Source organism: Hordeum vulgare, chromosome 7H (assembly GCF_904849725.1).
Source record: "Hordeum vulgare subsp. vulgare chromosome 7H, MorexV3_pseudomolecules_assembly, whole genome shotgun sequence".
Classification (NCBI taxonomy): Eukaryota; Viridiplantae; Streptophyta; class Magnoliopsida; order Poales; family Poaceae; genus Hordeum; species Hordeum vulgare.
In genome coordinates this window covers 542,514,525-542,530,050 of record NC_058524.1, presented here as the reverse complement: position 1 = coordinate 542,530,050, position 15,526 = coordinate 542,514,525, and the positions used below count along the sequence as shown (strand labels likewise).

Here is a 15,526-nt window from a genome sequence, read left to right as displayed (position 1 = left end):
GCAAGACAACAAGTTGTCTACTTGCAACTTGAAGATGTAGAGATGGATGTTTGGTTTGGTGCCACTTTTTGTGTCGCTGTTGTTGGACTACAAACATTATTTGCGTTTACAAAACAAATAATTTGTTGATCAATCAAATTTCACCATACATTTCTTTCTTGTGTCATACAAGCAAACATTTACCTTATACTTCCTCTGTTGAACTGCAAAATTGTATTATATTTAAATACAGAGAAAGTAATTAGAAATAGAAAGAGATTTGACAAAAAGTCAAATAACTGGTCCTGCAAACTTCTGATCCGGCGTAGGAGGTCCCCTAGATATTTCAGAATCCCTTTGATCCCCATGAAAGGGGGATCGAGAACAAGAACATTTGAGGGTGGTATTGCTCGCTAAACCAACTTTGGATGAAAAAAATCAGACCAATCATCCAGTTGATTATCATTTACCGCACATGCATGGTGCATCGTTGCCACAAAGCAAATAATGTGTACAATCAAGGCTCCCTTTGTCGAACAAGGTAGCTATACCTGCCAATGAGGCATGGAGCATCCCCACAATCAATAATATGCCAAGAATGGGATTGGGAGAACCCAAGGAGCCACGGACACAAGTGTGCCATAGTAAACCCTAACCGGGCAGAACGAAGGACATAATCATCGCATGCCGCATCTACCTGAGCCTTCCCACTGGCCATTGTTAACCTCACCATGCCGCGGGGTTGGCTCACGAGGCACTAGGGTTCAAGAAGCATACAAATCAAACCTATTATAACAGTAATCTATCTAACTTTAATATATTTTTGATAGTTGTATAACAGCTTTTCACAACAGTATGATTTGCCAAACAGAGTAATGCGCTTTTTACAACAGCTTTAATTAAGCCTTTAGATACAAAGACAACATGAACATCCACAAAACCCAGCATAAATAGAAAACAATAAGATACTAGCTGAGAAGGTTCAACAACATTTTCTTCAGAAGTTTGGGACCTTCAAACAATTGTCTGATATAACTTTTCGTACTTACCACATAGGATATGCTGGATCAATTGGTTCTATGGGACCGAATATATATTTGATCATAGTTTACTCTCTAGCATGATCAGCCTGATAAATATAGGCATATACTATGGCTTGACTGGCCATATACATTGACAACTTATACGCAAGTTGAAGTTCCGATTGCATAGGCTGGAACCAAATTACAGCTGAAGCTGATCATGAAGAGACGTGAAGTAGTAACCCTCAGTGACGTTTAAAGAAGTCGACCATCGGTTCATATACGAGGCGTGGAGCATTATAGGCTATCACAAAGTCAGCATGAGCGTAGTCGGGCAAGTATTGCACCTCAATGTTATCGGCGTCATGGCTTCTGACCAGCGTCCTCAGGAGGTGCCTGGTGTCAGGGACATCGCCAAGGAAGTCCTGGCCGCCATGCGTCAGGAGCATCGGGACATGGGTTGGAATGGATGAGAGGTTGTACAGCGGAGGGCGTGGCATCTTGTAATGCTTCATGTTTTCCTTGGCATTGCCATAGTCGTACCTTCTGATCCCATCGCTTCTGACCACTGGTTGCATGCAAATCGGGATGAGAAAAGTTAACATCATTCCGGAGCTTTGAACAAGCAAAAACTTAAGCTTGTGATTGTGATTCTTACTCTGCGACAAGTGAATAAGGTTTCTGACAGACGTAGGCTGTGGAGCATGCAGCATGAAGGCACATGTAGTAGATTTATTGAGGCAACAGTCCGGTCCTTCAACCATCAGCAAATCACAATTAGTAGGATACAAGGCCAACTTTAGCTGAACGTAAAATATTGTTTAGGATCTGGAAAATTTTATGAAAGGAAAAACCTGCAAGAGCAGAAAATACATCCGTGCAGTCAACTGTAGGGTCGCCACATACTTTGGCTAGAAGTTCAGCTGCAGCTTTTCTGTCATGTAGCAGCACATTTGTAGCAGTCAATATTTGAGGCTGGAGTCAGCACATTAGGAGTTGTGACTTGTTACCGGAATGGAAAGTCTAAAAGCATGTGATTCTTAGTTGCCAACATTGACATCACAATGAAATTCATACAGCGACAACCTAGTAGAAAATCATAAACACGTGCACCTCTACTCATAATCAGTAAGTTACCGCAAGATACAAAACTACAAGCACAAACTTGATAATCAAGCACACATAATGCCTTTTATTCCTCCTTAAACACATAAGCAGTCATAGTAAAGATACCTACCCAACAGGATTGAACTCATGAATACCTATCAAGTAAACTGCCTGCAGAAGACAAAAAGGAAGAGATAAATCAGTCCCATATAATCTACAAATGTGGTGATTTCCAATAAGAACTAGTAGCCTAAACAGTATTTTACTTCTGCCAGGAACATTTGAGCAGCAAGCCGGGTGAGATCGGATCTAGTTCTGCTCAGATAAGCAATTGGGCAGAGCAACACAGCTGATCGAACCAAGTGTAGTAACTTGTGCTCAGAGAAGGCTGCCAGAATAATCAAGGTTCCCTAGAAAGTAAAGCAAAAATTGCTTCAGTATACTTCTCAAGGCCAAGTGTTAACCTATCGAAAATTTAAGAGGGGCATCTAAGCTCACCAGTGAGTGACCGATATAGTGGACTTTTTGACGTCCTGTGTGGTGATAAACAAACTCAAGCACGGCTGGAAGATCATATTCAGCAATTTGGTCCCACGACCAATCCCAGAAAGCCTAAAAATATTAGTCAATATACTATATATAGGCAAAAAATCTAGCGACATATGAGTTCTTTATTAGGTTTGAGACAAAAACCGGATTTTTTGGGGACAGCGATGTATGTTTGCGGCTGGTATTAGTTCCACGAGTGTTCGCTAGCCAAACATCAAACCCACCGTCTGCCAAAATAAAGCCAAGTGATTGTTCTGGTGTACCCAGTAGCCAAGAAACGCCATCCTGTCAATCCAGACATTTGATTCAGTTATGCATAAATCTCAGAGGCCCAAGATTTCTCCAATAACACCCTTACCACAAAAAGCCCGTGGAATAGCAGTATTGGTTGCCTTGTCTTCTGATCCCCGGTTGAGTTATCGGTATCATGACCATGAGGAATCCTTTTTAAACTAAGAATATATCCATCTTCTGTTGTGACCTGCCATAGATTTAGACAATATACTTCACAAGAGGACAGCATTTTATCACGGAAGCATAAATTTGAATGCGAAAATGATGTCAAGGAGTAAATTCATAGGAGCTCTAATACCTTGTGATCTTCACATGGATAGCCGAAAGCTTCTGCCTCTGACTTGCACATAGTAAAGGGATGCGGAGAAATTGGACACGGTACACCAATATCATCCACTAAGCTATTGTTCCTCCATGAGAGAGCTGTGCAGGGGTTAGAGTCAAGCAAAAGAACCAACAAACTCATTAGGAATAAACTCGTAGACATCAAGTTCTGTAGAATCATATGTTTCTATTGTTCTGGTAGTTTCCGTGAATAGTGAAATTTTCTGCAGGAGTGCAAGGATAGTGTTGACAGAAGGTGCAGTCTCTCTTCTCAGAGAACAGTGATGCTTTGCGTGGCTGGTGTACAGGTATAAATACCAGACAAATGGTTCCTTAACAAGAAACACCTTCTATTCTTCAACACCAATGTAACAAAAATTACCGAAAAAAGTGCTTTGGATTTCTCTCTCTGTTTGTGGGAAATAGTTCATGCTCAACAGAAGCATGAACATGCTACATTATTACTGGAGAAAAACTGTGGCATTATTGTATCCTAAAGTGTATGATTGCACGAGCATATACTAAGTAAGTAATAAGTAAAACAAAAGGATGACTGCAATCATGCCATCTTGATGATAAGAAATGAAGGCCCTGTGGTTCACTTCACACCAATTTTGTGTCCCCAAGTCCGCATAACCACCAAGGAAAGGAATTCCTGAGAAGAAAAGACAACCTTCAGTAAGAAAGATCTGGATGCATTTGTATTTAATATACGTATAAGCAGGCTATTAAAAAAATGTATAAGCAGCAAAACATTGATTCACATCAGCTGAGAAGGTGATCCGGATGTCATTGAAATACACCGGATTCATCAGTTTAACAAGAACAATACAAGAACGCCGTGCTTCTTGTTGCCCCAAATTTACCATGTTACACATTTTCGCGGAAGGGTCAAAAGATCTGGATGCACTTATCAGAAATTCTTAAATGATCATTTCAAACAAATTATAGAGCCAAAGCAATTCAAAATTTAGCATTCTTAAGGCCTTGTTTGGTAGTAGTGTATTTTATGGAATTTATGGGGATTATCCCGGTCAAACCCCTCAATCCCCACATTTTTCATAACACCATTTGGTTCTAGTGTATTTGACATGTTTCATCCCCACATTTTCCCTCATGTCCCCAAATTATAGTGTATTTTTCTCAATATCCAATACACTACCCCTACCTAGTGTTTTGGGGATAAATGGGGATTTGAAGGGATTGCAACCTTCACCCAATCCCTTGGGAGATTATCCCCACCAATCTCCTCAAAAACACTAGTACCAAACAAGGCCTAAGGTTCTTTTTTAGAAAAGGAGGATTATCCCCCGGCCTCGAAGATGCATGCAACCATTTTATTAATTATTCACAAAAACCTTACAAGGTCGTACACCAGGTAGTCTGAAGCTGATGTGACTGTATGCATCTTCACACAATAGGACGTCTATCAAGTGACGCACCGCGGCCTCAAACCGGGCAGCTGATCTCAGCATTTCGGTGACGTATTGTTCTCATCTACGGAGTAGTCATCATGCAGAGAATGTCCATCTTAATTTTGCTCTTGAAAGAACAAAGAAGTTCTACTGACGCGTGCGCTTGCGCCTGCAGTCTGCAGAAGCATTTGGACGAACACATGGCGAGCGCCCGTGTCGGAGTCGAGCCAGGAGGGAGTCTCGCCGGCTCCCTCCAACTCAAGGTGCTGCTTTCCTACCCTGTGCTGGGTGGTGGTTGGTAGCTTGCTGGCTGTGCTGTGCTGCGCGCGAGGTCGCTGACGCCAATGCAGGCAGCAAAAGCCGGAGTGGACGGGCGCGGCTTTGAAGGATTTCCGTGTCTCTGAAGGTTTTCCGAGTTCTTTTCACCGTTTCTAAGCGTTCACTGGCTCGCTCGATCGGGCGCGCTTGGGCGCTCGCTGCCTCTTGATCGTGTTATGTTTTTTTTTTCTCCACGGTTTTTTGTGGTTTTTTGTTTTTGTTTGTTTTTCATTGTTATATACTTTCCGGTTTACTGGATTTTCCTTTTCTTTATTTTTCTTTTGGTTGATTAAGCTGCATCGATGGTAGAGGCAGGCAAAAAAGTGAAACCAGCGATGGCAGCACGAAGAAGAGGATCCCCGACCGGACTGTGCTCGCGCCCGGTGGTGTGACGACGGCCAGCATGGCCCGGCTGCCCCCCATCCCCTTCGCCGGCGGTGGCCTCCCCGGTAGCTGGGGGGCCGTCTCTTTGCTTCCCCCGCGCGGCGCGGAGCTGGACCGACTGGACAGATGAGTGCGACGATGAGGACCTGACGGCACGGTCCGACGGCGAGGATAGGATTGAGCTCCCTATCTCCGTGGCTCCACCGCAACTCAAGGTCTTCCTCTCCGCGGCGCGCCCAGCCCGTCGGCGGCCTGGGAAGGAGGTGCGTCGACGGTCCCCTGCGTCCGAGCTGAGGGGCTCCCTCCCGGTGGTCCACACCCGTTCCGCCTCAGCCCGACCTCGCGCGCCGCCCAGGTTATCCCCCGTGGTGGCCGCCGGGGCTGGTGCTGGCGTAGCCCGGCCAGGCGCTAGCCCCCTGCTGCCTCGGGCGGCGGCGGCGCCGGTGCCGACGACGGGTGATCCCCCGCGGGTGCCCCCTCACCTGTGCCCTAGCCGGCGGGCCGTCTGCCGGGTGAGCGGGCCGCCAGCCCCCCGGTTGGGCCGCCGCGGGCCCAATCACGGCCTTTTTCGGCTGCTGAGGTGGCTGGCGCGGCCCGCCGCGCTTCGCGAGTCCTGGCGGTGGTCAACCGGCGCTGGGCCTTGGCCCACCAAGTCTCGGGTCCAGGGGCGTGTCGCGGCCCAATGGCCGTTCAGCCTACCTGGGGAGGGCGAGGGGGAAATAGGGTTTCCTAGCCCCAATCCCCCCATGCGCCGCCATCTCTCCTCCCGCTCCCGTCGCGCGAGTCCCTGCGCCCCGCCTCGCACCGTGCCCGTTGTTCCCGTTCGCAGCTTCGGCCAGCGACATGCCCCCGCGCCGTTCCCGCTGGTCCATGCGGCTCCCCCTCGGCCGGTCGGCCCGCGGCTTGATGTCTCCTCGCCCCGGCCGCCCGGTTCTCCCACCGCCGGCCCCACGGCTGCCTACTCCGGCTGCTCCAGGCCGGCTCCAAGGCTCTCCTCTCCTCCTCCGGTTCGCTCCTACAAGGAGGTTCTCATGGCTCGCCTTATTGGTGATGGTCAGCCCCGGCCAAAAAGGGCTTCCCCGGCTGACCAGCGACCCCGGCCCGCACCTTCTGCCCGTGGTCATGCCCTGGCCGAGGTTGCTGACGCCGGCCCGTCCCGCTCCGGGCGTGGTGGCTTTGACCGGACGGGGAGGTCGCCAGAGTACTACGCTGGCACCTCCCTGCGTCGCCCTCCGCCGCCTCGGGACCCCGAGAGGGACCCCCGCTTGCCGCTGTCGGGCTCGCCGGGGGACGTCCGCCGCCAGGAGGCTGCACGCCTGAGCCCTCGTGACGTTGACAGGGAAGCTGTTGTTGGGGAACGTCGCATGGGAAACAAAAAATTTCCTACGCGCACAAAGACCTATCATGGTGATGTCCATCTACGAGAGGGGATTTCCGATCTACCTACCCTTGTAGATCGCACAGCAGAAGCGTTAGTGAACGCGGTTGACGTAGTGGAACGTCCTCACAGAGGTGTGCTGTGCTGTGCTGCCTCATGATGGTGTTTTTTTTTCTTTTTTTTCTCTACACGGTTTTTTGTGGCTTTTTGTTTTTCTTTGTTTTTCATTGTTATGCTTTTCGGTTTAATGGATTTCATTTTCTTTATTTTTCATTGGTTTTTCTTTTGTTCATTTCACCATTTTTGTTGGTATTTCTTTTCTTTTCTATTATATTTTTTCGTTTCTTGTTTCCTTCTAAGTTTTCATCAGTTATTTTCGCTTTTCTTTGGTTTTCTTTGTTTTTCTTTGGTTTTTTATTCTTGTTGCATTCCATAGTTTTATACGGATTTTTCTCTTTTTTAAAGATTTTTTAGTTTCTTTCATCCGCCTCTTTGATTTTCATTGTTTTTTTCTTCAACACATGTCTATATTTTCGTGCACATTTTTTACATTTTACGTGTACATTGGGAACATTTTTATACATGTTTCAAATTTTATAAATATATGATTAAAAAATATAAATTATGTTTCATAACTACTCTTTTTTCGTAAACATCGTACATTTTCTCTACATATCAGCAATATTTCTAAATACATGTTTAACATAGTCAAAATATATTATTATTATTTTTTGTACATGGTCATAATTTTCTACAATTTACTTTTTTCTGTTTAATTTTTTAATACATGGCCGAAAATTATTAACATTTCCTAAATGCTTTGTGTTTCATAATTAATTTTTTTAATGTCAATCAAACATTTACAATGTATAGAAGGAACATTTTTTATACATGGTTAAAATCACTGAAATATATGATGTACATTTTTTGATATATGATCAACAATTTTTCCAATATATGTTTTTATGTTCCATTTTTTAATACACGTTCTACTTTTTTATGCATTATGAACATTTTTTATACATGTTTAACATTTTTTTAAATAGATTATTAACATTTTTTAAATACATGAACAACTTTTTTCATACCATCTGTATTTGTTTTACATATTTTTTGTATACATAAGAACCATTTTTATATGCATATAACGTTCTAGAACCGCTAAATTTACATTTTTCATATGTATTATGTAGATTGCTAGATCTAGAGTTCGATGGCGTGTGTGGGTTATTGCCCCGGTTTGGTTCGTTCAATGACAGGGGTTTCATTTTTGATGAGCCAACTTGAAGGTTCGCAAAGTTGCATATCAGCGATGGAGCCGCATCGATCTCAGGTGAGGAGTTGATTTTTTATTCTTTTCTTCGATGGCTGTTGTCGTGGTGTCGGAGGCAGGTGCTGGACGTTGGTGTCAAACTCAAAGATGTTCTGCTATCTTTTCAGTTTTATCATGTCGGTCCTTACGTGACTTGTACTTCGATGTTTATGATATGAATGAGACACGTATTACCATACAAAAAAATATGTCTTATGTGGATTGTATTTTGTAACATATTTACTTTTAATACTTAGAAGTGTAAATAAAAGTGAAAAAATAAAGTAGAAAACAAAAACATAAAGTGGTTTTGTTGTTGGAAAACAAAACTGTGACCTCCTACGCGCCTGGCCAGCCCATCTTGCGCCGCCCTTACAGCGATTCTTCGCTCGGTCTCGCGCGAAGCGAGGTATAGTACCGGGTGGCCCACAGCTTTGTCACATGGGGTCGTCCCAACGAACCCCCTAAATTGGCTCGTGTAGTAAACGTTACGTTCATATTGCTTCATTATCTGCATGTTAATTCGTTCTTTCTCATTAATTTATATATATATTTCTGAAGCACCTTGTGCGTATTTAAATGATTAAATTTTATACAGTCAATTGTCGCAGATTACAATTTTTTTTAGACATTACGAAATGTTGACGTATTTTTTGAAATATACTGATAACATTATAGAAATGCCCATGACATTGACATGTGTTCAAAAAATATTCATGGAATATTAATTATAGAGTCTAAACAATCATGAAATTTTATCAAAAATATTTCTTACAGCCAAATAAAAATCTTGGCATTTTGAAATAATGTTTGCACATTTCAAAAACTATGGTTGTGATAAATTGAAAAAGTATTTATACAATAATAAAACATATATGAGCTATGGAAAAAATAAATTTAGCAATGAAAAATAATGTTTCTATTTGGCACTATTCAATACTGATTTTGTTAGTTTCATATCACACATCCCGTAATATGATTGAACTAGAAATTTTGCATGGCAATAGAACATCACCCTCTTACAATCCCATATGTTTTTTAGATTTTTGTTAAACTTGAAAAAATCTTTTTTTTGTCTGTGGGTTTCAATGGTTCCGCTACATGTACATCATGCAAAGATATTTCATTTCTGAAGCACTTGGTACACATTTAAATGATTAAATTTTATTTAGTCAATTGTCGCACATTAAAAACGTTTATAGAATTTAGGAAATGTTGACGTAAATTGTGAAGAATATTGATATTTTTTACATGTTTCAAAAAATATTCATGCAATTTATTAATTATATAATCTAAGCAATCATGAATTTTTTTAAATGTTTCTTACCGCCAATTTTTTTTGGCATTTTAAAATAATTGTTTGCACATTTCAAAATCTATGCTCGTGATATATTTTTAAAAGTAATTATACAATAATAAAACATATGTGAGCAAGGAAATGTAATGTTACTATTCAGCACTATTGAATACTGATTTTGTTCGTTTCTCACATCCCGTAATGTGTTTGAACTTGAAATTTTGCATGGCAATAGAATATCACCCTTTTAAAATGTCATATATTTTTTAGTTTTTTTAACTTAAAACATCATTTTTTGTGAGTGCGTTTCAATGGTTTTGCTACATGTACATCATGTATTTAAAGATTTTCAACATGTATCAAAAAATTATTCCCCTTTATGCAAAAGATGGACAACATGTATTAAAAAGGATCGCAATATCTGGCTGACGGATACCAGAGGAGATGGTCCAGGCGAACGAATCATTTGCCCCAATAGTAACATCAAGTGAATAGAATCATTCGTTGGGTGGAAAACCCACCCAGTGAAACTTTCCCCCGGTTGGGCCAGCAAAAATCCGTTTTCCTAACACACTACAAATCTAAAAGCTTCTGCTTGGGCATCAGATTTCTTATGTTTGAAAACAGAGAATAGAAAATGCCATGGCAAATGTAAATTGTTTGAAAATTTTGTAAGTGATCACATGACAACTTTTTGGAAAGATATAAAACTTATCACAACAATAAATTCATTGTAATAATCATATATGGGAAATTATATCCAATTTTCCATGGGGACATTTCAAAATATTCCTTCAAAGCTGCCATACGAAAAAAATATTTACTATTTTCCATTGAAAAGCTACATTCAGAAAAGCAATGCATGTGCACAATATACAAAAAATCTTAAAAGTTGCCATGAACCATATGGAACATTTGCCATGGTCATTTTTCTTTATTTTTGCCATGGAGCAAATACCAAATGTCACGTGATAGTCTCAAAAATGGGCAAGCTAATACAAGTCCACAATCACCATATATGTCAAAATGGTAAAAAGTTTACAAGACAAGGAAAAAAAATTCCATGATCCAATTAATAAATGTCATGCTATAAGTGAATAAGAAATGTCATGCTACCTAAACTAAAACTGCCATGGTCTATTAAAAAATGTCCATGCACCTTGTAAAGTTTTGAATAACATTCATAAAAGGAAAAATCTAACTAACAGCGCCGCATCTCGTCATTACCGTGTGGCGGCTGCGCAAACGATTCGTTGTTCTCTTCATCATGCATGCATACATGCATGCAATGATTCATCTCTAAATGACCGGAATTCAAAAACTTTTATCTCTTAAACCATTAATTCGATCGATGATCCGTTTTTTTCGTTGACTTTGTTTCGACGAAATCTTCAAAACTAGATCCCGTGTCGACATGTTTCGACAACTTTTTTTTACTCGTACTTACCACATTTGTTGCACTTACTTGTCATATTAGTAAGTACGTGTCTGATAGAAAATAACTTAATCGCTATATTTTTGAAAATTTCATATAAATATGGAATCTCGACATAATTAAACTAGCAAACACAAACAACCTTTTATAGGCGATTACGCGTGAAAATATGACAACTCAACATATTTAAAACCGATGGCCACAAAAAATCTTTTTTGGTCATCGTTTGTAAATATGACAACTTGGCATAGTTAAACTAACAAGCACACAAAATAGTTTTCTGGCAAAATTGTATGTAAATACAACTTAGCATATTTAAATTGGCACACACAACCTATTACCTGCTTTTTTATATCATGCATAATAAAAACTGCTACAAGGTTTTGTACGAAACAACATTAAAAAGTGTCAATCAAGTTATTTTTCTCAGACAAGTAAGTGGTTAATAATATGGTAAGTGGGTCAAAAAAATTGGCAACTATGAACCAAAAACATAGTTGACAGAATATATCGACATGGTATCTAGTTTTGAAGAACTCGTCGTGAGAAAGTCAATGATGAAAACGGATCATCGATTAAATTAACGATTTTGTAGATATATTTTTTTGAATTTCAAACATCAAAGGGAATCGGGCCCAGCCGGCTGTTTAAGCAGCCGCCGCATGGAAGAGCACATATGCGGTGCCGCTCCCTAGTCAATCCCTTCATAAAATGCACATAACATTTAAAGCATGGTCACGTATTTCCAAAAATCTTCATGTAATTTTTCCAAAAATTATAAAATCGAAATATGTTTGTGGAATTTTATGAAAATTGTTATTTCAAAATATTCCTCATGACAAATTTTATAATATTTATACAATGCCAAAAGGTATTCTCGTCATTTCAAAAATGTTGCATACCATTCAAAAAATATGTTATTAAAAAAAGCAATATTCACATCTTTCAAAAATATATGCATGACTTTTAAAAAAATGTTTATACAATGTAAAAACAATTTGCAAGTAATATTTGAGAAAAATGTTACCAATTAAAAAATAGTTAACATAAAAATTAAAATTGTCCAAAATTTCTTTTGAATCGATGATCGCATTTTTGAAATTTGGTTCGGATCTTCATAGGTTACAAAATTTGTTCTCAACTCAGAAATATGCTCGCATTTCCTACTTTTTTTAATATATTTTTGGAAATTTGTTCAGAAACATGAAAATGTTCGTTCTTTATAAAATGTTCTATAATTTTTAGAATATCTGTGTTTTAAATAACTATGAATAAATCGGAACAATGTTTGTACTTTAAAAAATGTCATCTTTTACTTTTTTCTTATTTTTAAAAACTGTTGAGAGGTTTTTTTATCAATATTTTCAGAACTTTTCAAATAATGAGCGGGATTTCAAGAAATGTTCCTATTTTCGTAAAAAAAAAATTATAAAATATTCTTGTTCCTAATTTTTTGTTCACGTATTCAAAAGTTGTTTCCTTTTTTTATTTTCTTAAATAATTTAAAACGTTTGAAGGTTTGAAAACAAAAGTTGATTCAATTTTTTGTTCACCTATATATAAAATTTTACAATTGTTCACAGTCTAAAAGTTTGTCCAGAATCTAAAACGTTGTCCACATTTTCCAATTTGGATCACCAATTAAAACAATTGCGTTTTCAAAACATGTTGAAACAAATTATGAATTTCTGAACAATTTTTTAAACCACGAACATATTTTGAATTTCTGAACAAATATTTAAAAAATGGAACAATTCATAAAATTACGAAAAAATGAAATTGTGAACATTTTCTGAAACTGGGAACAAAAATATAAAAATGGAACTACTTGAAATATGTAACAAAAATTTGAAAGCACAAACGTTTTTGAAATTCCTAAAGACTTTTTTAAATTTGAAAGCACAAACGTTTGATTATAATATGGACATTTTTTAAATTTGTAATACATGAACGTTATTTGAAACTCCTGTAGATTTTTCTAATTTGTGAAAATACTTTAAAAATAGAACTTTTTTAAACTCCCGAAACAAATTTGAAAAACATGTAAAAGATTTATAAACATGAACATTCTTTGAAACTCCGGTACAAAACTCGAAAACAAGAACAAGGTTCGAAAAAACCAGTTTTTCGGCAATGCAAATATTTTTTGAAACTCCCGAAAAATAATTTGAAAATGCGAATACCTTTGAAATTCTTGAACATTTTTGGAAGCACGATAATTTTTTGAATTTCTGAACAAATTAGGAAATCATAAAAATTGGACCATTTCATAAAATTCGGAACTAAAACTTGAAATTATGACCATTTTGTTAAACTCGTGGGTAAAATGCGTAAAGAAGAAAATTTCTTGGAAACAACAACATTTGGAAGTTCTAAACTTTTTGGAATTTTGAACATTTTTATATTTCCAAAAAAAAAACGCAAGTATTTTCTAGAAGTTAAATCAAAGTTAAAAATATAAAGAACATAAAAAAAAGTAAAAGGAAAGAAAAGGAAAAACAGAAAAAAAATCATTTTCGCCGTTCATTGCGTCAAACTGTAGGCGCTTCGCACAACCGAAACGACTGATCAGCGGCCCAATGGGTTGGCTCAGTTACGCTTAGCCAGCCGGTTTTGGCAACCTTCAAGGAGGCTCCTTGAACCAGTTTTTTATTCTTCTACCAGTCTGTCTTTTCCTTATTTTGTGTTTCTGCTTCTCTTTCTTCTTTCTTCTTTCTTCTTTCTTTTCTTTCTTTGTTTTTTCTTTCTCCTTTTCCCCTTATTTTGACATATTATTTTATTTTTTCAAAACTAAGTTCATGTTTGAAAATTATTCTTGAAATTCGAAAAAAATGCTTTTTATTTATTTTTGCTAAGTTAAAAAAAATGTCGTTTTGCACAACCTATCCATAACTTCAAATTTTTTGGGACTTTTAAAAATGTGTAATATTTTCAAAAAAATATATTGTTTACGCCTTCAATTGTTTTTACTTTTTATTCCTTTTTCTTTGACAATGTCATTTTTTTCCTGAATTTCAAAAACTTAAATATTCGCGCTTCATAAAATAATCATAAATTGCAAAAAAATATTCTTGCTTCTAAAATTGCTCATATTTTCAAACATGTTCATGTTTCAAAAATTATTTTCGTATTCAAAAGGCTGCATGATTTTTTAAAAATGTCCGTGTTTTGAAAACAAATCAGAAATTTAAGAAAATGTTCTTGTTTAAAGAAAATCAAACATAGTATCCTATTTACTGGACCTAATAGAATACAACAAAAAAGTACTACTAAGTGGTGTCCAATGTTTTGGTGGACGGGTGCATCTGAGGACTTTTTTTAAATGACTAAGAAATGATACCTACAAAAAACTAAAAGTTAGAAGAAAAAATATGTGTGAGAAATTGTATTCACGAAGAGCAATAAACTTTTGTTCAAAAATATTATGATTTGCAAGCTGCAAATAAATAATTCTTGGCCCAACAACAACGAACAAAATGCCCCCAACGTACAATGATATTCCGAGTGAGGGAGTTGTTTGTGTATGTGAGTAAAGATGACTTGATGTTTAATGCTATGTTTGGGTTTATCTTAATGATTTTTAATAGTCGCAGATGCTTTTTAGAGGTACAATCATAAGTGCATATGATCTAAGTACGAAAAATGTGTTAGCGTATGCCTCTCCCTCATTGCATACGATATCATGTTATATTCAATTGCCTATGGACAATCTTTCTCTTACATTACACAAAAAAACTTTCTATTAAACAACTTACTTATAAATATTTATCTAAATAACACCTAACTTTTATTTACTTGTTCTTTATTACCTTGCAAAACTATCTATTACATCTACTAAGTACTTCTAGTTTCCTTACCGTAAAATGGTTTCATACTTGTTCTAGGTAAAATAAGCGCTAGCGTGCGTAGAGTTGTATCGGTGGTCGATAGAACTTGATAGAATATTAATTCTACCTTTAGCTCCTCGTTGGGTTCGATACTCTTACTTATAAAAAAACTACAAACGACCCCTACACTTGTGGGTTATCAAGACCTTTTTATTGCGCGGTTGCCGGGGCAATAGAGTAGCGGTTGATATTCTCGTGTGTGCTTATTTGCTTTATCGCTTAGTAATTTTTATTTTCTGTTATTAGTTGTTTTATATCTTTAGTTATGGATATGGAACATGAAACACCAAAAATATTGGTTGTACTTGCTACTCATGAAGATGGGAAACGTCCTAAAACCCTCGATGATGGATATGTGAAAAACATTAATACTACTTTGATAATCATCAGAATTCCCTATTGAACTTGATAATGGGATACATGTTGGATCAACATGAGTATTTTAGGAATTATCGCTTGACTCGGAAAGGGAAACACTTATGGGATCAAATTAAAATATTGCGTTGGTATGGTTGGAATTTATGCTTGAGACGTGATTATACTTGTTGCTCTAAGATGGAGACTTCACACCTTCCCTTTCAATGTGAATTTAATGATAATAAAACCTTGGCATCTTATGCTAATGGTATATATGATTACTATGATGTTGAACAATTTGAAGAATTTGTTGCTTTTAAGGGTGCTTATGAAATTGCTTCTTTGATTGAAAAGTATGATGCTATTCGTTACAAATCTAATTTTTTTGTCATACTTAAATATTACTATAATAACTATGAATACATTGCCTATGTTAATGAATTTGTTGAAAGAATGTCTGGTGCCTTG

The 15,526-nt window shown here is 37.9% G+C and overlaps 1 protein-coding gene across 1 annotated transcript; it reads right to left on the bottom strand.

The window, feature by feature from the left end:
* Nucleotides 1-948: 948 nt before the first annotated feature.
* Nucleotides 949-5,120, bottom strand: LOC123410850 (triacylglycerol lipase 2-like). Its single transcript, XM_045103786.1, has 10 exons — nt 4,639-5,120; nt 3,250-3,930; nt 3,016-3,138; nt 2,802-2,942; nt 2,607-2,720; nt 2,375-2,518; nt 2,239-2,279; nt 1,856-1,935; nt 1,660-1,755; nt 949-1,569 (listed from the first exon to the last, which is right to left on the bottom strand). The coding sequence occupies exons 2-10, from the start codon at nt 3,454-3,456 to the stop codon at nt 1,247-1,249; spliced, it is 1,269 nt and encodes a 422-aa protein (XP_044959721.1). The 5' UTR covers nt 3,457-3,930; nt 4,639-5,120; the 3' UTR covers nt 949-1,246.
* Between the last annotated feature and the right edge of the window lie 10,406 nt (nt 5,121-15,526).